This window comes from Thalassophryne amazonica, chromosome 17 (genome assembly GCF_902500255.1).
Source record: "Thalassophryne amazonica chromosome 17, fThaAma1.1, whole genome shotgun sequence".
Lineage (NCBI taxonomy): Eukaryota > Metazoa > Chordata > Actinopteri > Batrachoidiformes > Batrachoididae > Thalassophryne > Thalassophryne amazonica.
In genome coordinates, this window is record NC_047119.1 from 29,566,480 (window position 1) to 29,593,729 (window position 27,250).

Here is a 27,250-nt window from a genome sequence, read left to right on the forward strand (position 1 = left end):
TAAGCCTGAAGCCTGAGACAGCTGAGTGAGACTGATCCACCCTGACTAAACAAGGGATCAATTTTTCCCCTCTAAGTGAAACAACACATTCCTAGTGTCAGAGGAGACACCTGGAAAAATAATCTCTCTCCTCTCATTCCAAAACATCTGGAGAGGATGCACCCCCACTCCCATTTCTGTCTCATTGCAAAGACACAACAGGGTAGAGGCAGCACTGGTCACCCTAGGGATGTGGGGCGGGGGCTGAGAGTAACAGGTTTGAGGAGGTAGAGGCTATTTAAAGAAAGCACCATTATCAGCCTTAGAGGTTAAAGGAGAAGTGGTTGCTTAATTTCCTTGTAATAGAATGCAAACGGACTGCACGGACATTAGTGGGACTGACCGGGATGTGAGGAGGTGATAGAATGGAAACAGAGGCTTCAAATACATTCAAAAACATTGCTGGTGTTAAATTTTCTGTAACCCCCCCCCAAAAACACCCTGTTCTCTAGTTAACATCATTACATAATTTTAAAGATCTGAAATTAAAATGTTAAAGTTTTCCAGAGATTATGGGACGCATCTGGAACTTGCGGCCATTTTTTTTTAATGAAAACTGAAAGGGCCATAATTAAAGAAAATGCAAACTGCAGTCAGTGTCAGTATGCACATTAGGCTATATTAAAAGAAAACAAACAAAGAAAGGGTTTTCTTTTATCTCATCCTTTAGCATGCTTGCCTTATGACATCACAAAGATGTGATGGTGGAGGAAACCCCAATGCTGTTTGGCCTTTATCCAGTGGTGTCCATAGAAATTCCATAAAAGGCCAAGTGGGTGCAGGTTTCCTTTGTAACTGTAGGGCTTCCGCAGGTTATATGATAGAATCTTATGGATACAAAGAAAATCTGCTCCATCTTGGATGTTTCTGGAATCTCTCTGGACACCACTGCCTTAATCAGATGGCATGGGTAAAAAAGGGATGGTTGGTGAAGATAAGCACTCTAGAATACACAACATCTACTCAGTTTCTCACTAAAACTCAGCATACGAGGTCTATTAGATAATAAACCGACCCTTTTATTTTATTTTTTTTTTAACTATATGGATTTGAATGACGTGCGATTACACCAATCATGCTTGAACCCTCGTGCGCATGCGTGAGTTTTTTTCACACGTGTCGGTGACGTCGTTTCCCTGTGGGCAGGCCTTGAGTGAGATGTGGTCCCGCCCTCTCAGCTGAATTCCTTTGTTTCACACACTGCTTGAGACGGCGCGTGTTGCTTTATCAAAATTTTTTCTGGACCTGTGAGGAATATCCGAGTGGACACTATTCGAGAAATTAAGCTGGTTTTCGGTGAAAAGTTTAACGGCTGATGAGAGATTATGGGGTGTTTCTGTCGGTGTAAGGACTTCCCACAGAGCAGAACGTCGTGCAGCGCTTCCAGGCGCCGTCGTCGGCCTGTTTCGACCTGAAAACATCCTAATTTAAGGCTTAATTCACCCAGGACGTCGTGAGAGAACAGAGAAGATTCAGAAGAGGCCGGCATGAGGAATTTATGCGGACATTCCACTGATTAAGGACATTTTTTAAATGAAAGACGTGCGCACAAATTCGCCGAGTCGTTTCCGTGACGACTCGGTGAATCTGTGTGCGCCGCGACAGGAAAAACACCTCCGTGTTGAAAACCATTTGTAAAATTCAGGCGGCTTTTGATGGCTTTCAACAAGTGAGTAACTGAGAAATTGTTTAACAGCTTGGGCATGTTCCAACTTGCCCGTTAAGGTTTCCAACGGAGGAGTTTTTCAAGTCGCGACCCCCCGCGGTCGGGTCCGGCCCGACATGCGACTCTGCCCGCACATTCTTTCATTACAAAATGTCCGTTAACAATGGAATGTCCGAATAAACTCCTCATGCCGACTTCTTCTGAATGTTCTCTGTTCTCTGACGACTTACTGGGTCAACAGAGCCTGAAATGTGGAAGTTTTCAACTTGAAACGGTGAGACGCTGCCGCCTCGAAGCGCAGATCGCCGTCAGGCACCGTGGGCCATCCTTACGGCGACACTACCAGACCAAAATCTCTCATCAGCCGTTAAAATTTTTACTGAAAACCAACTGAATTTATTGAATGGTGTCCACTCAGTTGTGCCTTACAGTTTTGAAAAAATTTTGATCAAACAAAGCAACAGTCTCTGAGCCATTCCTAAACAATGAAAAAAAAAAAAAAAAAAAATCGACGAGAGGGTGGGCGACTCCTCATTCAAAGACTGCCCACAGGCGAATGACGTAACCGACAGGCGTGAAAAAACTCTAGCATGCCCACGAGGGTTCAAGCATGTCTGATGTAATCACACGTGATTCAAATCCATATGGTTTTTGAAAAAAATAATAAGGTCGGATACTTTTCTAATAGACCTCGTATATGTACATGAGGCATTAGACAATGCTGGCATGTAAATCACTAAATTATTAATAAATCTATGTAAAAGGGGGCCCTCCCCATTTACACAAATTTATTAATAATTTAGGGGGGAGAATATAAATACACTTAAGGAATGTCATGGAAAACATTCAGGCCAGATTCAGCACCGCTACTGTGAGATATGAGTTTGTTTACCAAAATACAAATATGTGTTAATCTGTTAAATAACACAAGCAACAGGGACCAGACTGTATTCGTCTGCTCTCCCCCTGCGGCACACTTCAGTGGGTATTTCTAAAAAGGCCTCTTGGGAAATACTTAAGGTTGGAATTCGAGCCACCCCACACAGGGTGAATGCTGCATGTGTTCATGTGTGCGTGCATATTTGTGTTTTAGTGTTGCTAATAATGTCCTTTAACTGATGCATTTAGTCAATATTTTCCGTGAGTAGCCCCACAGAGTTGTGTGGCAAAGACTGCTGTATTTACAGAGCAGCTTTCAAACAGAATAAAATTGATAATTACGAACTTCACCATCGTTTTAACTAAGGGCACAGAGGGAATAGCCAATAATCACAACAAATTAACTGAATACCTCTGGTTTTTATAGTGCTCATAATCTAACAGTTTAGTGTCAGTTATACAACCCCAATTCCAATGAAGTTGGGACGTTGTGTAAAATGTAAATAAAAACAGAATACAATGATTTGCAAATCCTCTTCAACCTATATTCAATTGAATACACCACAAAGACAAGATATTTAATGTCCAAACTGATCAACTTTATTGTTTTTTTGTGCAAATATTTGCTCATTTTGAAATGGATGCCTGCAACACATTTCAAAAAAGTTGGGACAGGGCAACAAAAGACTGGGAAAGTTGATGAATGCTCAAAGAACACCTGTTTGGAAACAGTTGAGTGTCATGATTGGTATAAAAGGAACATCCCCAAAAGGCTCAGTCATTCACAAGCAAAGATGGGGCGAGGATCACCACTTTGTGACCAACTGCGTGAAAAAAAAAAAAAGTCCAACAGTTTAAGAACAATGTTTGTCAATGTTCAATTGCAAGGAATTTAGGAATTCCATCATCTACAGTCCATAATATAATCAGAAGATTCAGAGAATCTGGAGAACTGTCTACACGTAAGCGGCAAAGCTGAAAACCAATACTGAATGGCTGTGACCTTCAATCCCTCAGGCGGCACTGCATTAAAAACCAACAACATTGTGTAAAGGATCTTACCGCGTGGGCTCAGGAACACTTCAGAAAACCACTGTCAGTTAACACAGTTCATCACTACATCTACAAGTGCAAGTTAAAACTCTACCATGCAAAGCGAAAGCCATACATCAACAACATATAAAAACACCGCCACCTTCTCTGGGCCCAAGCTCATTTGAAATGCACAGACAAAAAGTGGAAAAGTGTGCTGTGGTCTGATGAGTCCACATTTCAAATTGTTTTTGGAAATCATGGACATCGTGTCCTCCAGACAAAAGAGAAAAAAGACCATCCAGATTGTTACCAGTTCTAAGTTCAAAAGCCAGCTTCTGCGATGGTATGGGGGTGTGCTGGTACCCATGACATGGGCAACTTCCACATCTGTGATGGCACCATCAATGCTGAAAGGTACATCCAGGTTTTGGAGCAACACATGCTGCCATCCAAGTGATGTGTTTTTCAGGGACGTCCCTGCTTATTTCAGCAAGACAATGTCAAGCCACATTCTGCACGTGTTACAACAGCGTGGCTTCGTAGTAAGAGAGTGCGGGTACTAGACTGGCCTGCCTGCAGTCCAGACCTGTCACCCATTGAAAATATGTTAAGAAGTGCAAAATACGACAACAGAGACCCCAAACTGTTGAACAACTAAAGTCGTACATCAAGCAAGAATAGGAAAGAATTCCACCTGCAAAGCTTCAACAATTAGTGTCTTCAGTTCCCAAACGCTTATTGAGTGTTGTTAGAAGGAAAGGTGATGTAACGCAGTGGTAAACATACCATTGTCCCAGCTTTTTTGAAACGTGTTGCAGGCATCTATTTCAAAATGAGCAAATATTTGCACAAAAACAATAAAGTTTATCAGTTTGAACAGTAAATATCTTGTCTTTGTGGTGTATTCAATTGAATATAGGTTGAAGAGGATTTGCAAATCATTGTATTCTATTTTATTTACATTTTACACAACGTCCCAACTTCATAGGAATTGGGGTTGTAAAAGCTGCAGAATAATCAACAGAGGAGCAGAAGATAGACAAGTGCAGCACTGCCTTCTGCAGGCTAACAGGAGAAACAAACTGATTCTGATTAAAGGGAAAACAGCTTCCAAAGTGGCTGGTAAATACGAGATGTAGGGAATGATTTGTGGCCGTGTTGCTCTACCTGATGCACCTCCAGCTTGATAGGAAGGGTTCTTCTGGGCAGCAGGGCTCTTGAAGGTGGACACTGGGGTGTTCCCATTCCTGGGTGCAGCTTTGGAATATGCTTTAGCAGCAGGAGAAGTGTGCACATCGGGGGTGATTTGGTTACCTGCCTCACTACGGAACAAACAGACACTGTAACTCATTACAACACAAATACACGCGCGCAAACCGGCAGACTGAAGCTGGTCTGGTGGTGTTGCACTTCTTCACTGTGGTAGCTCTTTAATGTTTTTGTTTTTCACACTATAGAACAGTTTGATGTTTTCCAGTTACACACAAAAAAAAGTTTCTTAGGAGGCCAATGCTGCCACTCATGTCAGCTGGTTGAACAATTTAGTCAAAACTTAACAGCAATCTTAAAAAAAAAAAAAAAAAAAAAAAAAATGCCTTCTGCAACCATTTTGAAGGTTCCAATTATTCTTCAGTTTTTTTTCTTTTTGTTTTTTTTCCCCCCCCCAATGGTGGTTCAGTTACTTCGTGTTGAAGCAACAGTTGTGCAAGTGCCCATTTTTGGTGAAAAGTACAAAGTCGATGTGGTTATCATTTCACTTGTAATAACTTGCTTTTCATTTCAAGCGGATGACTGTGGGCAGGAAAGAGTCTCAACTCTGTAAAAGGTGAAGACAACTGTGAACAAATCTGTGCACAGATGTGTGCACGACATCTGTGCACAAATATAATTTGACACCTACTTTTTTTTTCTTCAACACTCTTCAGAGAGGATAAGTAGGGGGAAAATATAGAGACCACATTTTACTACAGTTCTTTCCCACATTTTGATTAATTTGTTCCCATTTTCTGATTATTTATGTCTATATAAGTGCAGCACCAGAGAGCCAACACAACAGACCAGCCTTGAAGCATGAAGTTCACTGCACTCAATTCAACATCCTCATTAATTTCCTTTTACCAACAATATAAAGCAAATATTGATATTAAAGTGAGTCTATTCCAAAACAAAAAGTAAAGCTTAACTAAAAAGTCTATCCATAACTATTATCAAGGACAACTGCGTTCAGCAGATGGTGCCTAGAATGCATGGCATAGTCTCAGACACTTCCAAAATTATTTAATTATCTTCTGTGCACCAATTAATCAAAAAAGGGGATTAAGTTTCTCTAATGCACATGCAACAGCATTTAAACCATTGCTTGAAGTAAAATGTGGCCTTGATTTTAATTTATTTATTTGCAATAATAATAATAAAAAAATGTATATTGCATCAACATAATGAGATGTGTACAGGTATGACAGTCTTCGATCTGCTGTGCAGAAAAATATAACAACAGACGTGCAACTAAAATGACATATTTAGGAAGTTTCAATTCTTAGTTTTAACTTTGGCATGTAATTCTGCCAAAAGTAGGACAATCAGCAATCTCTTTGACACACACATCCATTTTTTGTCAACTTGAAAAGAAAATAACATGTGGATTGCTACAAGAAAGCATGATTACAGAAATAAGAGTATTTCTAAGTATTTGTTATGTTGAAAGGACTGGAGGAAAAAAGCCAAATTGACTTGTGCCTATACACTAATTCCATTTGTACAACACCAGCAGCTATTTTTACCTCTTCCTTTTGGAACTAATGTCTAATTTATTTATGAAACAGATTATTAGACTACAAAATTGTTACTGACAAATATAGTTTTCCTGCCAGGACAAAGAAGGAAGGACAGAGCAAGAATAGGCGACAGCAGAAAATAAAGTTTTATTGAGGAAAGAAACAAAGAAAATCACAAGCCAACAAAAATCAAGTACCAGGATTAGAGCTGAAAATAGATCAAACAGTGTGTAGAACAAGCGCTAAGTATAAGAATACATAATGATTGCAAACAGTAATACAGCAGATAAAATGATTACTGAACATATATTTCTAAAGGTGCTACTGACATGGAATTTTCACCAGATTTCAGAAACAACCCAAGTAATCCACACATCTATCTATAAAACAAGAAGCATCTGTGTGGATATGGGTGTGGGTGTGTGTGTCTCTATGACTATTTGTCAGATCAGCCTCGCGCATGGCACAGTGATGTGCATCGTTTATTATCAAAATTTGGGGGATTAATTTTCAAAGCCTTTATTTTGATTACAGGGTTGGCCCACTCCTTCTGAAAATGTCCCCGTGAATTAAATCAAACACACCCTCTCTTTTCTATGGTGTTTAATGCAGCAGTTTAATCAGCTATCTTAGCTGCACAATCAATGGATCCCACGATTTACATAGACTCACTGCAAATATGAGTTAATTAAGTATAGTAATTTATTTATGGTAGTTTTTTGTGGCATTTTGTAAATGCGGAAATGCGTTCTGTCATCAAAACGTACCCTTGTGGACAAATCAAGTGCACCTTTCTTCTTCTATGGTGTTTTACGACAGCCGGCATCCTTATTGTTGCATTGCTGCCACCTTCTGCATCAGTCCATTATAGTAGTACAAAATACTGTCGATGAGTCCAGTGTCTGTCAAGTATTTAAAAAGCCAACACTTCCCCCTTCCACTTGACCTTATGTCTAAAATGCTTCCTACAGAAACTTCTTTCGGGCCTATTCTCCTAAATTCTGAGAGAAGCTCTTGCCTATCTCTGGAATATTTATTATAATACATGAGAACATGCTGTACTGTCTCTGGTTGTGGACATATTCCATCATACATACTCTTTACCTCAAAAAACAAATGTAACCAGATTGAGCCTTCAAAGCACTTTTAAAAATATCATGCTGTTGCATTACCATTTTTGCTTTTCCCCAATGGCATGCCAATAGCACCTTTAGAAACATACTGACTGAGAAAAATGGTGATATGTTCAATAATTATTTTACCTGCTATAAGCAATATGCTACCATGCAGTATACATATATACACACACATAATCTATACATAGTGATAACATATGACAGACATGAAGATAACATTTACCTCAAACAATGTTTACAACTACTCAAGTTTGTTTGTCCAAGTACTTGCGTGATTTTCCATTCACCTTGTTTGAATTTGTTAATGCTGATCATTACACAGAATACTGGTTCAACACTACACATATGGCAGTTTGCAAAAGTGGCACTAAGTTGTAATTATGGCTAAAAATAAATAAAACCTGACAGCCAACAGCAAAACAAAGCCTTGCTTACTATACATTTAGCACACGAGCGGAGACACCATGATGCCAATCTCTCAACTTTGTGTACTTTTGTCCTACAACTTCTGGGTCCAGCTTGTTCCTTCTGATTTGCCCCATAAGACAAGATTGAAGGGAGAGGGAAAAAAAGGGAGAAAAGTTAAAGAAGTAGAAGAAAAGCACAACACCATGAAGAAATACAGGAATAAAGGAAGGAAAAGTAGTGAATCGTAGAAGTGCAGAGTTTGAAAATAAGATGTAAAGTAACAAAAGTTGCAAAATTGTATTTGTGGTAAAATTGTCTTTGTGGTAGTAATGGCAAGTCTACTGAACAACAAACCCTCGCTGACAAAGTGTGAGTCGAGGTTGCTTTTACCCACATTATCCTACTAGATTATCCACAGATTCCAGTGACTGAGGGGCAGACAGTTAAATCAACTGGATAACGGTAAAAACCAAAGGGTTACGCTGAGGCTACGGCTGGCTCAAATTCCCTCCAGTCATCAATTCTTCACCATGATCTCAAATGTGGGTCATCCCAATTAAGCCGTAAATAAGGCTTATACTTTGGGGCCAAGAGCTCAGGAAATCAGGGCTTAGCTCTAAAAGGATCCCAAGTCATCATGCTTATATATAATAAATAAAATGTAAAATAATAAAAAAAAAAAAAAAAAAAAAATCAATCACTCACTAATGCATACCAAAACTGATATTTAAAAATTAAAATAGCCACTTACTTTCTTCCACTGCTCTCTGATTCTTGATCTGTGAACGTAAAACACGAGACCACTGTAAATGCCAATTTTTTACAGTTGCAGAAAAAAGTGAATAAATTATGAATACTTTAAATATCAAACTGCTCAGTATGCATTCCACATTAGTTTGGTAACATCATTTGACCGACAGAAAGAGACAAATCTCAACTCTTACTTATGTGTGAGTTAATCAGGGATAGACAGAACTAGATGACTGCCTCATTACAGAATGGGCCAACTTGCAGCGAGTCAGCACAAGCAGCACTACATTCTGCAACACTGAGTCAACTGGTTCATTTACTCAATTACCGATGTACTGCTTCAGTTATCTGGCTCTATGGTGTACGTGAGCCTCTGTGCTGCCATGCAAATGCTTTATAGCTGTGAGTGTCATGTTTTAACACGAAAAAAGCTGGTGGGAAGAAAAAAAAAAATCATTTTTACTGAAGTGAACATCTTTTCTTTTCTTTGAAGAAAATTCATAGAAACTGCAACAACACAAGGAGGAGCATTGGTGATCATGATACAGCAGCATGCTACATTTTGCCAGGATATTCAATATCCACCTCACAATTTATTTTTAAAATGACGTATGCAAGACTGATGGACAGATTTACAAAACTCCGCATGCATGGACAGATTTAAGCATTACAGTGCTGGAACTCACTGAATGCTGTTAGGTTTATACTGCACATAATGCTGGCAAGTGACTCCATTTCAAAGCTGTTCACACTTATATACTCAACACAAATGCAGCAAATGTATTTCCACTTCATTTATTTTCAGGATTTTGCAAAGATACATTTACATTTCTGCTTCACTGTCAAGTGACTGGTTTCTGTTGTTTGGGAATAATTCTTGCCCTATTTGGTGTTGGTGGATGGCTGACTTGTGATACGTATGCGATATAGTGATTCAACTCTAGGTCCATCTGTCTCTATGGAGTTACTGTAAAAGTCATTTGACATCATTTGAAGAGATCTACACGTGTGGACACACAAACACAGTAATTAAAAACAAACAAAAGAGAGACCAAAACAGCAGTATGAATATTGCATTGCTGCCTACAGTTGGCTCATAATATAAAACAGTCACTGTGTCTTACAACCAACAATCAGTTCACGAAATAATCAAAACTGTCAGCAGCTTTCGTATTAGCTTCATCGACTAATGAAACGATAACAAGATTACTTGAAAATAAGAGTAAGACAAAAGCATAATATCAAATTAAATCACAAAGGTTGTCTGTAACTTCCTAAAATACCCCAAAACAGCTATTTCTACACGTAAAATGTATTCAACTTTCTAGAGTGTATCACATCAGGTACACACCATTCTCAGTGCCGGTGAGCTGAGCCAGAATCCGGAAGGATCTGGACTGGGAGGTACCCGATCTCGGATGCCAGTCCTCCGTGTCCTCAATCAGACGCAGCTTGCTGGGGTCGCAGATCATGGAGGCCTGGCTTGATTCTGGCTCAACGCTAGATTTCCTGTATTAGAGATATTTCAACTTCAAAATATGTCAATTTTGCATTTGAAATTTACCAGTTTAACAGTGAAATGGAACACGTGTATGAGTTGGATAACAAACGGTTATCGCACACGGCACTCGTAATGAAAACGTGCTATGCAATGAGTGTTCCACAGTCAATGGGAATATGTGCAAGTTTCACACTGTGACCTAAGTGCTGTTAGACTTCACAGTTACAGCCTGTGTTCATCTGGAAATACAAATCTGTACACATGAGTAAAATACCAGAGAGGCACAAGAACTCCACTCAGAGTGCACACCTCCACAGAGGTTCAAAACACTCCATTTTGGCCACCAAACCTAGACTTTGGAGATTAAAGAAACTGATGAGCTAATTTTAATTTTGTGTGTAGTTTCAGCCACTTGTTCCTAATTTCCATCATGCATATGATAAGCTGATTCCCCACAACAAGCTATGGCATATCCAGCAGGTGGCAGTGGTCAGCTGGTGGTTGACAGGTCTATCATAAATGACATATGCACAAAATAAAGAAAAAATAAAGATTAAACTTTCAAGTTGAGTCATTCTTGCTCAGTATATTTGACATTAAAACCACACATGCCAATTAAACCCTCCATGTGTTTGAACGTATGCTAAATCAGTCTATAAAAGCAAAATATTGCGTTGCCATCACGTCACAAATGTCAAAAATTGAGCATTTAGTGCAAGATGGTAGTGACCATGTTTTGACCACAAGATGGCAGTAATGAGCTTTGAAACTGCAGTCACATTATAAAGCACATTGGCCGCCTGTTTAAGTGCAGGTGAAGGATAAACAGAAGAGGGCAATCTCCAGGCTATTCTTAGCCACAGTAAAATATACTTAGCAGTGACTCCAGTGTCTTTGAATAAACATCCTGACAACCAGCAGACGGAGCTAAACAGAAGCTTAGCTGACTGATAACAGCAGTCTGTCTGCAAGAGAAGCAGAACAGTATGGGCCACGTGGCGCCTGATGCCACAGAGAACCTGAATGATCAGACGATCCCAACTTTGCACCCTGGGTCTTATAGGTGGATTATTTACACTTTGTTTGGACTTGACATTAGCATTTACTGCATGTAGAAAACCATGAATATGAAGTTAGCTCAAAGGAGTGCACGCATGCCTTTAGCAATCAAAGCAGAGACACAAAGGCTATAATCACATTCCATGTGGTTACAAAGCCGCTGCTGCGGCGGCAGAGATATTAGCATTCACTACACTAACTTGGATTTTGTTTGGTCTTCATCCTGTGGGCAAAAAAAGGAGGTAAATGGAGAAGACATGAAATGAAAAAGGATTAGGAACAAACCAGTTTGTGGGGAAACTGGCGTGTTCCATCAGTTGTGAGGCCCATCTGAGAGAATGTGCAGGTCAAGGCACAAACATGCACATGCAACAAAGAATACACTTGGACAGTGACATTTTAGATTAAGGAAATATCACAGAACCATCTACTCTCATGGAAGCAACGTTGAGAGCAGTGGTTCCCAACCTTTTGCCTTGGAGAACATTTGTATTTATGAAAGGCTGCTTTGGGCCTGCCCTTCTTATAATTCCTGACCAATGTTCTGTGTGGAAAAATAAAAACCCTACAGAGGTTATCAGCGTCAATGAAGCTGTTTTACTGGTTGCTAGACACACAGTTTGACATTGTGTAATTATGATACGTGAGCTTGTAAGGTGGAACCGTCAGAAAAACATGACGCCATTTGACGCATATGATTGTGATGGATTGGAAAATTTGGAACAGATTCTCAAATGGAACAGGTTCTGGATTCCCATCACTACCCCAGCCCATGCAAATGCACACACACAGTAAAATAATAATAATAATGTGATTCACTCGATGTTTTTGGCAAAAATTAACTAACACATAATTTTATGGGGGTTTTTTCCCCTCTTTTCTCTTGGGTTCATCCAAAGAAAACAAATGATCTTTTCATTACTACTGATTATGTAATAAGTGAGTTACTCTAACTTTACATAATGTGCACTTGTAATTTTGCAGCCTGACAGCAGACAAAACATCACAACCCCTCTGTGACCTTTGGTAACTGTGCTGGCCAATAGATTCCTGAGTTCAATTTGTAGCAGACAAGAAAATCACTAAGGTCCCTTGGGCAAGATCCTTATCTCAAAGTTATTCCCGGTGTGTAGTAGAGCGCTTTGTGTGGCAACACTCTGACATAATTGTGTGTGCGCATGTGAAGCATCGTTGTAAAGCGCTTTGAGCATCTGTATCAGATGAAAAACCAGCATAAAAATGAAGTCCAAAATACTACCCAAATATTAACAATAAACAAAAGCTTTGAAATATCTCAAATTTAGTGTGACAATGCACCTGACAGTATATTACAGTCCATTTTGAACTGTGGTATTTGTTAATTACATTTATAGAAATCACAGACCAGTTTAATTTGCATATTCACAAGTGCACAAGACCACTAGGCATGTCTGCTTAAAGCCAATAAAAACACGAGTAGCAAATTATTTAAATCCCGCTGAGTATCGTTTCTCAACTAGTGGGCCAAACCCCATTAATAAAAGGTCAGTCCAGCATAATTTATCTCCATTTTTGTTCTCTAGAATCACACTGCTGGCCTGTATTTCACTTAAATAGAAGCCACTGCTACACCAGTTGTGCTTTTTGGTCAAAAAGTACATTTTGGAGTGTAGCTATTCGGACTGGGGTTTTAAAGATAGTCTAGCATCATTTAACACATTGCCTGGATTCTTCGACTCCACCCGTTTGCCGCGGATCCGATTTGGACTTCTTTCATCAATGCAGCTTTTGTGAAAACCTAAGTGATGGGTTGTTTCAGTGTTACTTTTTCAAATGAGACACATGCCATATTTTGGGTTAAAATGAAACATGGGGTAATGTCAGAAAGGAAGAATGCAATATTTCAATCACTAACACATTCCTTCAGGTAGAGCGCAAGGCAAAAAATGTCCACTATGCTGAGGCATGGCAATTCAGACAGTTAAAAAAAACAAACAAACCACAAATCCACATCTGGCTGACCATTTTGCAGGATATGATACCCCATCATCTCCTATTAAATAACACTTACATCACTGTCTGTGATTTTATAACATGCACAGTTCATTTGGTTTTTTTTTCCCCTTCAATATGGTTATTTAAAATGGTGCAGAAATGAACCTCATTATTTCCACACATTTATAAAATGATTTTTAAAACCATTGGTATTTGACAAAACTGCTGATACCCTGTTTTAGTATTGGGAGAAAATTACAGATCAGTGCTGTCCTATAGTACACATAGCAAGTTAATATAGTCTTTTTTATGAACATTAAAAATAACCATCTATACAAATTTGTCCACCTGGGTCCCCATAATTCCACAATGATGTTTTGAATGACATCCATCCCATTTTCTTCCTACAATATTAAATTTTTACAGCTTCCCACAGATAGCAGTAATTAACGTGTTGCATTCTGACATGCTGTATCACATGTTCTCCTGAGTCAGACGTCCTATAGACCCACTGGTGCTGCTGCCAATCTGTAGTAGCATGAAATGAACTTGAGTGTATGACTTTATTGATAGGACACTAGTTACACAGGCTACCTTCTCAGCCAAGGCCAGTACCCATTTACAGCTGGGAAGACTGGGAAACTGCAGACTTATCTAAGAACACAGACAGGTAGCAAATCCAGATCCCAGATTTGGAGCCCAACTCCTTATCCAATGAGTTACCTGCTTTAACTTTGAAAACATCCAAAACAAACCCAATAAAATGAACATCCTAATGTCTTTATCTTTTTTGGTTTGTATTGGTAAGTAAACACCTGCTTTCACTCATAAAATGAAGAATCAGAAGTCACAAATTTTGCACTTTGTCATCCGCAAGCTTGAGACTGATTCTGTACAGCTACCACAGCTGTACCAAATTGTACAGTCTTGGTGCCAAAGAGCGCTTTGATGGAGGTGACCAATACCCTCTGTAAATGAAGTTTAAAAATTATGCAGATAGTAAAGAATAAGTATAGCAGGTGTACTGATGGGTGTAATAGCGATACAAATGAAAGATAAATTACTGCCACTACCTACCCATTGAACTGCTCTGACATCCCTTGGCTCTCCAATAGACCCCGTCTCTGTCCCATAGCCACCTCAGAGGCATTGACATTGGAGTAGAGGTTGATAGGTGAGTTATAGACCGAGGGCTGTGGGACATTAGGATTGGAGGAGGGAGCTGTCACTTTAGCTGGAGAGGAGGAGTTAGACAAGGAGGAAGAGGCAGAAGGTGAAGTGAAGGCGGTGCGACCAGAGCTGGGCCTGGGACCTGAACTTGGTGGAGCTGATTCTGGTGCATGGAGGGTTGACTTCAGTGGAAATGGAGGTTGCGGTGGGGGAGTGGAGGCAGCAGGTGTGAAAGCAGATGATTCAGAAGGGATGGATGCCACTTTGTGGGCAGCAGGGGAAGAAGAAGCTGTGACCACACCACTGTCCCCACCAAATGGTCGGGCTGTCTTGTTGTATGCAGCACTGGGTGGATTTGCTGGCTTGGTTTGTGTGGAACTTGGGGCAGGGTGAGTGATTGGGACAGGCTTAATTATTTCTTGAGGTTCATCCTACATAAAAGAGGTGGGAGACACACAACATGCACCAAATGCAAATCCAAGATAAACTCATGCATGTAACAGCATTCCCAAATGTAATGCACATCAATCACATTAGCACGCCTTCATACTGCTCTTCGCATGCCTGCGCATTACAAGTTTAAAAGGTGCAAAAAAATGTGACTTAACCAGCACAATTACACATGCAAAGCCTAAATGTGTCCTGACACAATCTCAGAAGGGCGCAATCAGCATGCTCATTTTTACATAAACAGTAACATTTCTTATAATGTAATTCGGACTCAACACAGTTATTAATTTTTGAATTTTTCTTACCACAGGAACTTCCCCTTTAGCATCTCTGTGAAGACAGAAAATTATAAAATCAACAAAACTATAAATACAATTTGTTATCCAATTTTCTTTTGCAGTTTCTGACATTTTATAGTGTGATTAGTCACAACACTAGGCAGATTAAGCGACAATTAGTTGCAGCCCTATTGGCAGCGCAGCAACATAACTGACTGCCCCATGTCAGATTAGTCAGTGTCTTAATTCACAGCATAATTTGGACATGTTTTGTGGTACGGGATGTGGTTTTATACAATCAGGTCCATAAGTAATTCTGCACCTGTATTCCACCACAGTCAAAGCATCGTGGTGGAATGGAGCAGAGACAGAATTATAAATACAAGAAATAAAGAGAAAACCAAGACTTGAGTCTCCCATGTGCCTTCTGCAAAACTGAGGCTGAAATTTATGTCTCCTTTAAGAAAATGCTTCGCTGTTCCACCTCACTGTGAAGATGTATAAATTATGATACAACAGACAAAAGTTGCACCATGTACAGTTTCACCAGTCACAGAAGCCTCCTTCATTTGTCATAGGTGTCTTTCCTCACTAGTCTCCTTGCACAGTCACTCAGTTTTTTGTGAACTGCCTATTTCAGAGAGATTTACAATACTGTTTATATTTCTTAATGATCAATGTAAATGAAGCCCAAGACAATCAGTTATTGGAAAATGGTCATGTATCCATTTACTGCCTTAGAGAAAAAAATGTCTTAAAAAAGTGATGATTTGTAATAATCTTTATATTTAGTTTGTGTAATTAATTATGGCCTCTGAAAACAGAGGAACTGTGTACACAAATAGCAGCAAATCTTAAATGGTTAAAACAATATTTTTGTTAAATTACTTGAATTAAACCTGAAAGTCTACACAACAAGCACATCCTGACTGTTTCATTTTGAAACGAATGTGGTGCACAGAGGTGAAATTACAAAAAAGTGTCACTGTCCAACCATGGATCAGACTATAGCTGAATTTGAATCTTTCAAGACTTGACTAAAATATTCATCTTATTTGCGCAAATCTATACTGGCCCCAAACATTGGTTATTGGTTCCCTTAATTACAAATAATTGGTAGTGTTCCTGAATAAGATACAGTTCCACCAAGTTCCTCGTGCCTGTCATCGCATTGAATCATAAATACCTCATGTTTATTTTATTAAAATATACATATCTCTGTTGCCAAGCAGAAATTTCCCAACTGGTCCCTTGCAACTGCAACTTAAAAATAAATAAATAAATAAATATTAAAAATAAACTTTTATATTATATTTCTTGTACTATATCATCTAACTCGAGACAATGTTGACTCTCAAAGCTGACTTTCACAGTAAATTGAAATGCATGAAAACGAGTGCCTGAAAAGTATTGACATATTTGAAATGATGCACTGGATCATAGCCAACATTAATTGGATACCATTTGTAATTAATAAATTGAAAAGGAGCTGCTCGGAGTCGAGCCGCTGCTCCTCCACGTCGAAAGGAGTCAGTTGAGGTGGCTCGGGTATCTTTTCCAGATGCCCCCTGGACGCCTCGCTGGAGAGGTGTTCCAGGCACGTCCCATTGGGAGGAGGCCCCGGGGAAGACCCAGGACACGCTGGAGGGACTACATCTCTCGGCTGGCTTGGGAACGCCTTGGGGTCCCCTCGGAGGAGCTGGGGGAGGTGTGTGTGGATCAGGAGGTCTGGGCGGCTTTGCTTGAGCTGCTGCCCCTGCGACTCGACTCCGGATAAAGCGGAAGAAATGGATGGACATTGAAAAACTGGAAGGTACTATTATGGTTACTATTGAAATGGGGTCAACTCTGGTTAAGTTTTATCTCTTTGGGTGAACACAAGCTGCCTCTTCTCCAGAGATGTAACACGAGAAAATCTGTAGAAAACAAAACAATGTAGTGCCGGATCTGGCTTGATGGCATTTCACTTTGCATCCTTCCTTTCTCTGCCATATTAGGAAGAATCTCAAACTAATTTCCTTTTTGACCGAGCCAAGGCTTAAACACCAAGCCTGGCACTGCTTCATTAAAGAGCGCCACCCTCCACCAGATGTTCATGTCATGTGTGCCCACACCTCCAGTTTCCACCAAGCAATACCTCTGTTTTCCAATCTAACTGCACTATAGTGTTTATGGAGCAGCATCGCGTTGTGCCAAGCAAAACAGTCAGAGGTCTAAAGATCAAACGGCACATTCCACGACAAACATGACCCGTCTACAATGAAGCTGTTTATGTTATGTTATGCCATCAGCAGCTCAGAGTGGCTCAGCTGGGTGGATCCATTCTCTATCGGACTGTTCCCAGAGTAAACTGAACAAACACTTGTTATATTAGGGTGGTCCTGTGAACATCTGCACAGCTCAGCCCGGCCTGTATGAAGAACTCAACCCCCACGTCTGTACGCTCATGTTCAAATACAGCACGAATGAATGCATGAAAGTGTGCAACAGTGAGCAAATGTTTAAATGTTAAACAACATCCACGTTTTCATGACCTGTTTATTACATTTATTAGATTCCTTTGAAGAATGTGCATGAAGACAATTTTAACGTTTTTGTTTATTGTCAATTGGGCACCGCAGTCTCGTTTGAGGGCGGGCGCTAAAGGGGTAAAACATGACGCATATGACGTAACTTCTCTAATTCCAGGGAAAAAAACATTGCATTTTCTCGGAGTTTTTGAGCAAATTACACGCAAACAGTGAAAATGCAAAGAAAAAGTGATGATGTGGCAGAAAGTGGACAAACACATCAAGGCGGTTTTTCAGGCGAGAGAACGCAACTACTCTGGTTAGCTGTGTAGGCTAACACTTGTTGACACAACATCTCCCACTTGCTTAGTCTTCCCTTCTCCACTGGGAACCAAAAAAAAAAAAAAAATTTTCGTGAATACTTCGGTGATTGTAGCCAAAAACAAAACAGTACACCATTTGTCCGTGTGAAGTTATGCTGTGTATATAATGCACAGCGGCAGCGGAGGTCCCTATAAGTGCTCAAATCCCACAATATCACGCAGGGTTCAAACAATACTGCGGTGCCCTATAGTCTAAATGGAAATAATGTTGACGTCCATCGGATTCCATGACATATGACATATGTTACCCCGTAACATGATAACCAAGTATGACAGATGGGGCAAATTATTCCTTTTTAAAATGCTATTAACTCAACCAATAATTTGCTTTTTTTTTTTTTCTTTCTTTTTTTTTTAAACCAAAATTGAAGCTACTTTAACTTTTGACCACTGCACAAACTGAAATTGACCTTTTTCACCATTTTTGCTGTTTTTAACCCCATAACATTCCAGAACATTCAGTCACAAATAGTCCAAACTATAACTTTTTGGAATCATTATGATCAGACAAATAATGTGGTATAGTTTTCAACATGATTGGAGCATTTTGAAAGTTTGAACCTTGTGTAATTCTTTACACAGGAGTCATTAGAGGTCAGCTCCAGGATGTCTCCATATCTGAAAATAAACAGTTAATTTAGAATATGTGTGCCAAATTTTATGCTTTTATCACAAAATGCACAATTGTTATGGAAGTTTTAGCTAAGCTGCACCACTGTTGTGATACCAGACATACCTCAATTCATTCATTCAGTTACTTCATCATAAATTAATCCAGATGATTTTTTTTACTTAATTACCATATAGCACTTTGTATCATAAAATCATGAATTTGAAAGTGCTTTACATCAACTGCTCATAAAAATTAGCATACTGAAAACCAATACAAACTGAACAAACAAGAACACTCCACAAATTAACTATCAAATCCATTATGACACAGAGAAGTTGATATCTATCAGACTCATTTATGGGTCCCAAAAACAACCAAAAAAATGAAGTAGATAAATAAAAAAAACTGAAGATTTATCCATGCACACAACGTGTCATCACATTTGATGACAAAACTGTACTCACAGAAAAACAAAGTACTTAGTGAAGTTTTCAGCCACATGCAATGATTTGTGCATGTACCAGACAGACAGACAGACAGACAGACAGACAGACAGACAGACAGACAGACAGACAGACAGACAGACGCACGCATGCACGCACACAGTTGAGGGGAGGAACTGGACTGACATATTTCCACCGTACCCACGTCTCTGACAGCCAAGTAAAACAGTCTGGCATATAGCATCTGACTGAATGATAGGATGGCTACCAGACACAGTTTTCAATATATACACAAACCACACCAGCTTACATACTTGCATAATTATTTCTGAGAAGGAAAAACTTGAGGCAACACATGACATACACTACCAGCCAAACCTTGGATACACTTTCCACATGCAACTGAACGGGAAAGTTTGAATTCTCACCCAAAAGGAATGGACTCAACACCATAGCAGTGGGAAGTGTGGGTGCATTAGTTGCAACAATTCTTCACATGTAATTTATTTCTTGATGCCGATTAAGGCTTCCATGATTAGTCGATTAGTCATCATTACATTGATTATCAAAATCGTCTGTGACTAATTTAATAATCAACGTCATTGTTTATTGTTTTAAGCTTTGTTTTCTCTCAAAGCTGCTGCTGTACCTTCCGCTGCCTTTCTGTCCTTGATGCACATACGCAGTGGTGGTGATCCAGGTCAGCCGAGATGTCACCAGAAACGTTATGCCCACACAATATCACGGCTAGCTGGCAAGGAAGCTCAAACTTTTGGGAACATTTTAACCAAATTAAAGCAAAAAATGTGCAATGCAAAATCTGCAAAGCAGAACTGACATGAGACCGATCTCACTTCACCACAATCATGGAAAAGAAATATGATACAGCCTTTGAGAAGGTCAGTCTCTCTCTCACTCTCAATTTGCTTTATTGGCATAAATGTAATAAAAAAAATATTGCCAACAATAACACATAGTAAAATAAATAATTAATTGATATAAACTATAGCAACATTCAAAGACAAATAGCTGCATGCTGGTGCAATAAGCCGCAATTTATGTATGATCTGATGAGTTGACTAATCACAAAAAACAATTTTTCTTGCATGGAGTTTTTCCAATGGATTTTGGGTAATTTGTGGGCACTGAATCCAAATTTGGTGTTAGTTTTTGTGAATCACATCACGTTTTTAAAATATGAAAACATATTTTTCGTATCAAGCACTAAAGCAAAAGCTGAGTCTCGCACACCTCTTCAGCACCATAAACGATATTCCAGTTTTTGTTCATATTTCACAAACCTGGTTTAAAAACAATGCTTTTGAAGCCGCTTTTGTGCATGATTAGTGGTGTCAAACTTGTGAGTGAATGAGCAACTTCTGCGTAATCCATCAATAAGGAACATGCAGATTGCGCAAAAACGTGATGTGATCAAGGAAATCTACATATTCCTTACTGATGGAAAAAAAAATGACCAGTATAAATCGGTGACTAGTCGATTATCAAAATAATCAATTGTGGCAGCCCTAATGCCAATAATGCATGTGTGCATATGCTTGATCTGTATGCCTTGTCACAGAGAAGAGGGCTTAAATGAAATATAGTCAATTTTGTGCCATTTAAATATTGTGTAGAGCCTTTGTGGATGCATCTTGTAAGCTTAGTGAGGTACAGCACTACAGCACCCCCAACCCAAACACTCTTCCCATAATCATGCTAAACAGCAATCAAAAACACTGCCAATTTTTGTTCCCCAGCAAACAAAATCTGATACTCGTGCAGATTAAGAATCCTGTGGAACTGCAGTGTTAGCTGAGCTGATGTTTTATATTTGAGGTTTTGAAACCAGGTGTTTAGTGCACTGTGTTGCATAGTTCAACGACAATAAACAAACATCAATTATCATACTTTCCTAAAGCTACTTCCCAAAGCCTCCTGCTGAAATCCACAGTGAGCAGCTCAGGAACAAGTTTTCCATGACAGCAGAACAAACATAACTGAAGCCTAATAAATTTTGGTACATGAACTGTGTAATACCTATGTAAGCAACAAACATAGAAGCAAATGATCAATTTCCCACTGCTTATCCTGTTAGGAGTTTGAGAGAAATAGTGTTTTTTTTTCCCCAATTCAATATCAAAAATTCATAACTCAGAAATAAAATTTAATCAGGACTGTGTGCATTCCTTGCAGACAGACAAACTCGCTCAGAGACCAGATTTTTGGAAAGGCATTCTGTTCTACTCACTGAAATAACATTGTACAGAAAATCCTTTTACACTGGAGGAAATAGCCTTCGAGCAAGCAAATAAACATAATTGAGATATATTTTCCAAACGGGACTATAGCTTTTGGAACCCCTGTTCCCAAAGCATAGTGTTCATTCAGAATATCCTCATCGGATCTGTTATAATTTACTGTATTTTGGGATGATGTGATAAGGAAAGTGCTTGCAAAGACCATGTCCATTTCCTGTCTTAAACCACACTTCACTTCCCCTAGCGGCAGTAAAATAAATGAAACGTATCAATGTCAATGTACCAGAGTAACCTTTAACATAATATGGTTGGGGGGGGGGCACTGCATTGTAATTCTTCCATACTTTTAATGAGATGCAACAGAATGGTACCACTAGAAATGGCACTCCAATACCAGTGGCATAGCATAAATCAGTAACAGAGTGTGTGTATATATATATACACACACACACACACACACACACACACACACACACACACACACACACACACACACACACACACACACAGTCTTGGTGCAGGGCGTGGGAGCTTTCACACAACAAAGGATCCAAATGGCATGTGCAATTTCTTCTGAAACAAGACCCTGAATTCTACCAGGGATTGCATTGGAGTTGTTAGTTTTCAAAGGTGTTCAAATACTGTGAAGATAAGCTAGTTACTTTGACATCTGAACAAGTTTGACCCTCCAGTCAGGATGGATAACATCTCTGGTGATAAGAGTTCTTGTGGTTGACCCACATGTCAACTACAAACCACCGAACCGCAGAGAGATTGCATAGGTGGTGAACCAGCTGAAGGTCGGTAAAGCTGCAGGGATCTGTCATATCAGGGCTAATCTCTTCAGGCAGGCAGTGATTCGGTTTTCCTGCCACTGCAAGCAATCATTGCTTCCATTTGGGGGACAGGTATCATCTCTTCAGATTGGAGGAAAGGACCATTTGAACTGAGAAAAATAAATTAACAGATTCCTTTTGTAGCAACTACACTATTAAGGTTAAGTTATTTTTTTAAACCAGTGCCACACAATGGCACTTACCACCAAAAGCGATGAATGTTCAACTTTTAACACCTGACGCAGCAAACCACAAAATAGATGGTTTAGCTTTAATGAGGACACGAGATAGCAGCAACAGAGTCGTACAGTTTTAATCAGGAAAATAAACACAATAACTGTCCGTTTCTTTTCTTCTACTATTGTTTGAGTGACAATAACCTGTCTCAACTTACTTTAATTTGTTTAAAAGTCAGAATGAGCCAAAAAGTGTTTTTATTCTACAACATCAAATATTTATTTATACTGCCCTTTGATTCTGATGTGGACCAAACACTGTATGAAAGCACTATGTAAGACTGTCTGCCAACAACATCTGGGAATCAGCAAACACCATTGTGTTTGTTTGTGGTGAATGTGTCAAACATGTTGAGAAATTCGCTTATCTCAGCAGTGACATTCATCTCTCTGGGAGCTCGGTTTCTGAGGTCAAGAGACATCTGGTATCTCTTGACCTCAGACTCCATAATTCTTCATGTTATGGAATTATCTGGTTGCTGGACAGTGTTTCATACTGGTGGCATCTTTGTCTGAATCTGGCAATCTCCATGTTATGCTCTACACGGACATTCTATACATCCAATACACCCCGATCATGTGTTTCCTATCAGCTCTTAAATACTTCTCCCGGTTCGTGCACTCTAGTTCCTGTTTTGCAAAAGCCACTGCATTCATGTTGCAGCTTGGTCACATTTAATCTGGCTAACCCCCACTACAGCATCTATTCTAGGCTCTGACTGCATTTTTGAAGGAACGGGAGAGTTTGCCACCTTCTCAATATCACTTACGTGACTCGACACCATAACATTATCTGCCGTACTTACATAAACAGTACAACATTCTATGGAGGGGTATGCATTGCTACCTTATAAAATAATGTAATACGCATCTAAATATATGGGCTACAATTCAGACGTGATCTGATGCAATCAGATACAATTCTTTGTTTAATGCAGACATTCATTTTCTGTGATAAATTAGAACCTAAAATGCCATTGTTTACCTTCAAATACATATTTTATGAAAAAAATACACCAGTTTCTGGTTTTCATGAGTGTGCTGCCTCGCCTCGTCTTTTGTCCACCACTGGGGGCAGCACCGTGTACAGTAGCAGAAGACCGCAGTGTAGACTGAGTTGAGGAGAAATCACCTGTTGTTGTTGGCACAGCATAACTTTCCTATTGTGAACCGGCATAACAGGACTAAATTGTGGACTGAACAGAAAGTTCAAACTGGTACATTTATACATTTGCTGCTTACCGCTATTGGACATAATGATTTCGTTTTTAACCTGACAGGCAAAGTCTCGCAATACGTCTCACAGACGCCTCGTGCCAACCTTTGAAATTTTAATCAGAGTTTGAAGACACCGAAGTAGCAATGAAACAGGGTTAATTCAACTGATTTGGGGAGGTGATGGTCTAGTGGTTAAGGTGTTGGGCTTGAGACCAGAAGATCCTGGGTTCAAATCCCCGCCTGACTGGAAAATCACTAAGGGCCCTTGGGCAAGGTCTTTAATCCCCTATTGCTCCCGGTGAATGTGAGGCATAATTGTAAAGCGCTTTGAGTGTCTGATGCAGATGGAAAAGCGCTATATAAATGCAGTCCATTTACCATTTATAATGTTAAAAAATGCCAATGATCAGTTCAGAGCACATATATTGTAGCTCAATTCAGGGGTCAGTGTATTGATGTAGCATATCTATCATTTTAAAAAAACAAGTTTTGAATTGTATTCTATGCTAGTTGGCTGAATGAATGTTGTCTGAGTCAGTAAAGAAGGAAGCAAAATTTAATACCAACATCAGTGTACAAAACAGCTTCTTCTGTAGCCTAATCTCCAACAAAGAGATGTAATAACGATGGAATCAACAACTAATTTCCTTTTCTATAAATGGAAAGGCATGTGCCAGGTTCAGAACACCAAACTTTACTACAATTCATATGTACAATTTGGAACACTTACATCCTCTCACTGTGCAAATGTGCAGTGAGTGATTTTTGTTGTAGTTTGCATGTACAAGGAGGCCAGAGTGTTTGATGTTTGCACATTTATTACAGGCTCTAGATTGCATACAGCTGTGGGACAGAGCTATTTTAAGACCATTTTCCCACAATTCAAACACAGAGCCTCTTCTGTTCTTTGATGTGGTGATGGGATACATACGATAGGCTAAGACTAAACATGAGTTACAGTCGGAAAAATGTGCATGTTTTACCTGTATTTGTTTGGGCCCAACAAAGAGGGCCGTCTACTTTATTCTGCAAATGAGAAGCATGTCGGGCTAAGGTGCTGGGTTCATATTCTTTAGATTGAATCATTCTTTGACAGAAGCAAGAGAGAACAGAAATATCACCAAGAGATAGTGGAACAGAAAAAGAAATATTGATCTGTGCAGCATCTGGAGCCCCTTGCCCTGTTTTTTTCAATAGTGTTAGTACACTTGCGGACATTCAGAGACGTGTACATAGTCGATCTTTGCATACCATCAAAGAAATTAAACTTTTAATTTTTTATCTTCTATGATACACTTGTGTAACACTGCAAAAAATATATTTTTTGCCTTGTACCTACTTCTAGCTATAGATGTGTCGTTTCCACAGAGGTACGATGTAAAGACAAATGAAACCACATTAAAGAAAAATGTGACAAGAGCAACAAGACAAGAGTTGTCTTCTCAAAATGCCTTCAGGGTAAATACTGGCAAGATCAACAAAGCAAGCACAACTGGAAAAAATGTCTTTACATCAGTTCATGGTTCTTTTATAAATAGCCTTAAAGGAGACCTGCATTGAAAAAAATGCAGTCAGATTTTTTGAACAAAAAATGACTTACATTTACACGAGATCCTTCCGAATGTAGTAAAGTAAATCTGCAAGCCCAGATCTGTCATTCAACGGAGAAATCTTCATTTGAAAATGACAAATTTACAGCAACATTTAGCCCTCCGCAAATTGTCCCTCTCATCATGGACGCTGCCGAGACGTCACGGACAAGACCCTCTCCCAGCATGCATTGCGCCAATTGTAATTTGTGGATTTACGTCAGTTTGCATCTGCACCTTTTTCTTGTCTTATACGGAAGGATCTACTTTTTAAAACTTCATATTGTCTTGCGGCACGTTTGGTGAGTACACATTTCTTTTATTTGTGCTTGAAAATTATTTTGGGGGACTTTTTCATACGCCCGTTTGAGTGGTGTCGCAATGAAAATCTACTGTCTTTCGCCTCCGGTACCATCGCGGGATATGGAGGCGAGACCCGCAAAGAATCCCAGTCATTAAAAATATATAAACCTCTCTCAGCGTCCATGGAGCTCTGGAGCTCCGATTGCCGAGACGTGCGGTGCTGTGGATTTTGCAGCAAGAAGTCTGTCCTTGCAGCAACAGGTGTACCGGCCGCTTCGCATTAAAACAGCGAGCGTAATCTCAGGACTTGTGCCAAGTGTGTTGCAGCTCCATTCAGTAGACAGAGGTGATGCCGGCTGCAAAGCAGACACGGGCGGTGTGAGTGGCCCGCGTCAGTGGTTAACAAGCTCGTTAACGAGCCCGCAGACTTAATAAGCGCAGCGGAGGCAGAGAGCGGGAGAGGAAGAACGGTGCCCGCTGTCTATGTCATTGCTGATCTGAGCACACAGATCTGTATCTCACATTCATTGCAGCTTACTTTTGGATGTTGAAACCAGGACGTGTATAAGTAACATTACCAACAGATAAAATCAATTTCAATGCGGGATCGGACTGAAGGCGGGAGTGCGTCGTCTTGTCCCTGACGTTATGGAAATGATACGGCTGTACAAACTGTTTTCACAGAGGGCTAAATTTTAGCTGCAAATTTGTCATTTTTAAATGAAGATTTCTCCGCTGAATTACAAATTTGGGCTTACAGATTTACTTTACTGCATTCACAAGTGTCTTATAAATACATATCAGCTATTTCTTTCTGAAATTTGACCACATTTATTTCAATGCAGGTCTACTTTTAAGGAAACTATGGCAGTGTTTTCCCAATCCTAGTGCTCAAATGACCCCGATCTCAGACCAGATCAGCTCATTCAGGTGTGACCAGCCTATCAGCAGCTGGCTGAACACACGTGATATAGTTGACTATGTGAAGGTAGAGCAGGAAGAAATGGGAAAGGTGCAGAGCCTCTATCTCTCTCTGCCTCTGTCTGTCTTCCTCCGTCTCTCTGTCTTCCTCTCTCGCTGTTTAAGTGCTGTGCAAACTTTGAACTTTTGGTAAACACAAAACTGTAAAATAAGTATCATTGATGCCCAGGACAATAATAGAGATTTTCTCCCTTTCAGTGGACAGAATCTCTGTTTGCTGTCCTCCTCAGCTGCACGTTGAGCTGGTGTTTTACAGCCTGGGGACAGTGAAGCGGCTAACTTTTTAGCACACATTTTCAGGCAACAACTCAGTTAATTTTTCGGAAAATTCGTGCTCGACGAACACACAATTTGAAGCAGAGAACCGGGCAGAAATTGCCCGCTACCCGCAGCTAGAACACTGCAGAAGAGAGCTCTCTCAAACAGCTCGGCTTCAGAAAAATCCCTCCTCCTCCTCCTCCTGCTGCTCGGCAGTAAACAAGCAGAGAGCAAACAACAGCAGTTGAGAGGATTCACAGTGACTCTTCTCTGGTATCGGAAAATGGCGCGGGTTGGATCTGTATTTTCCGATATGAGAATTACGTCTGTGGAACCCGACATCGATCTGGGATCAGATCGGTCCCATCTCTAGTAGTAACATGAATTATCTTTCAACTTTTGACAAAACAAGCCACCTGAGGGCATCATCTTGGGGTCTGGAAAACATTTGACATTTTTCACCATTTTATGGACTCAACAACTAATCCATTAATCAATAGATA

The 27,250-nt window shown here is 39.8% G+C and overlaps 1 protein-coding gene and 1 long non-coding RNA gene across 3 annotated transcripts in view; one reads left to right on the top strand and one right to left on the bottom strand.

Moving 5' to 3' along the window:
• pdlim5b (PDZ and LIM domain 5b) overlaps positions 1–27,250 on the bottom strand; it is a 70,689-nt gene that overhangs the window by 9,509 nt on the left and 33,930 nt on the right. The window contains exons 4-8 of one of the 2 annotated variants that reach the window (XM_034191566.1): positions 15,147–15,171; positions 14,299–14,414; positions 10,039–10,196; positions 8,689–8,716; positions 4,787–4,941 (exon numbers count right to left, since the gene is read on the bottom strand). In XM_034191566.1, coding sequence (XP_034047457.1) covers positions 4,787–4,941; positions 8,689–8,716; positions 10,039–10,196; positions 14,299–14,414; positions 15,147–15,171 — 482 coding nt within the window. Of the gene's footprint in view, positions 1–4,786; positions 4,942–8,688; positions 8,717–10,038; positions 10,197–14,298; positions 14,823–15,146; positions 15,172–27,250 lie in introns of both variants that reach the window. The other variant, XM_034191565.1, reaches the window with a different exon arrangement.
• LOC117528935 lies at positions 11,111–13,212 on the top strand. The gene is made up of 2 exons (XR_004565907.1): positions 11,111–11,552; positions 11,583–13,212. It is a non-coding gene; the product is annotated as an uncharacterized LOC117528935 (long non-coding RNA).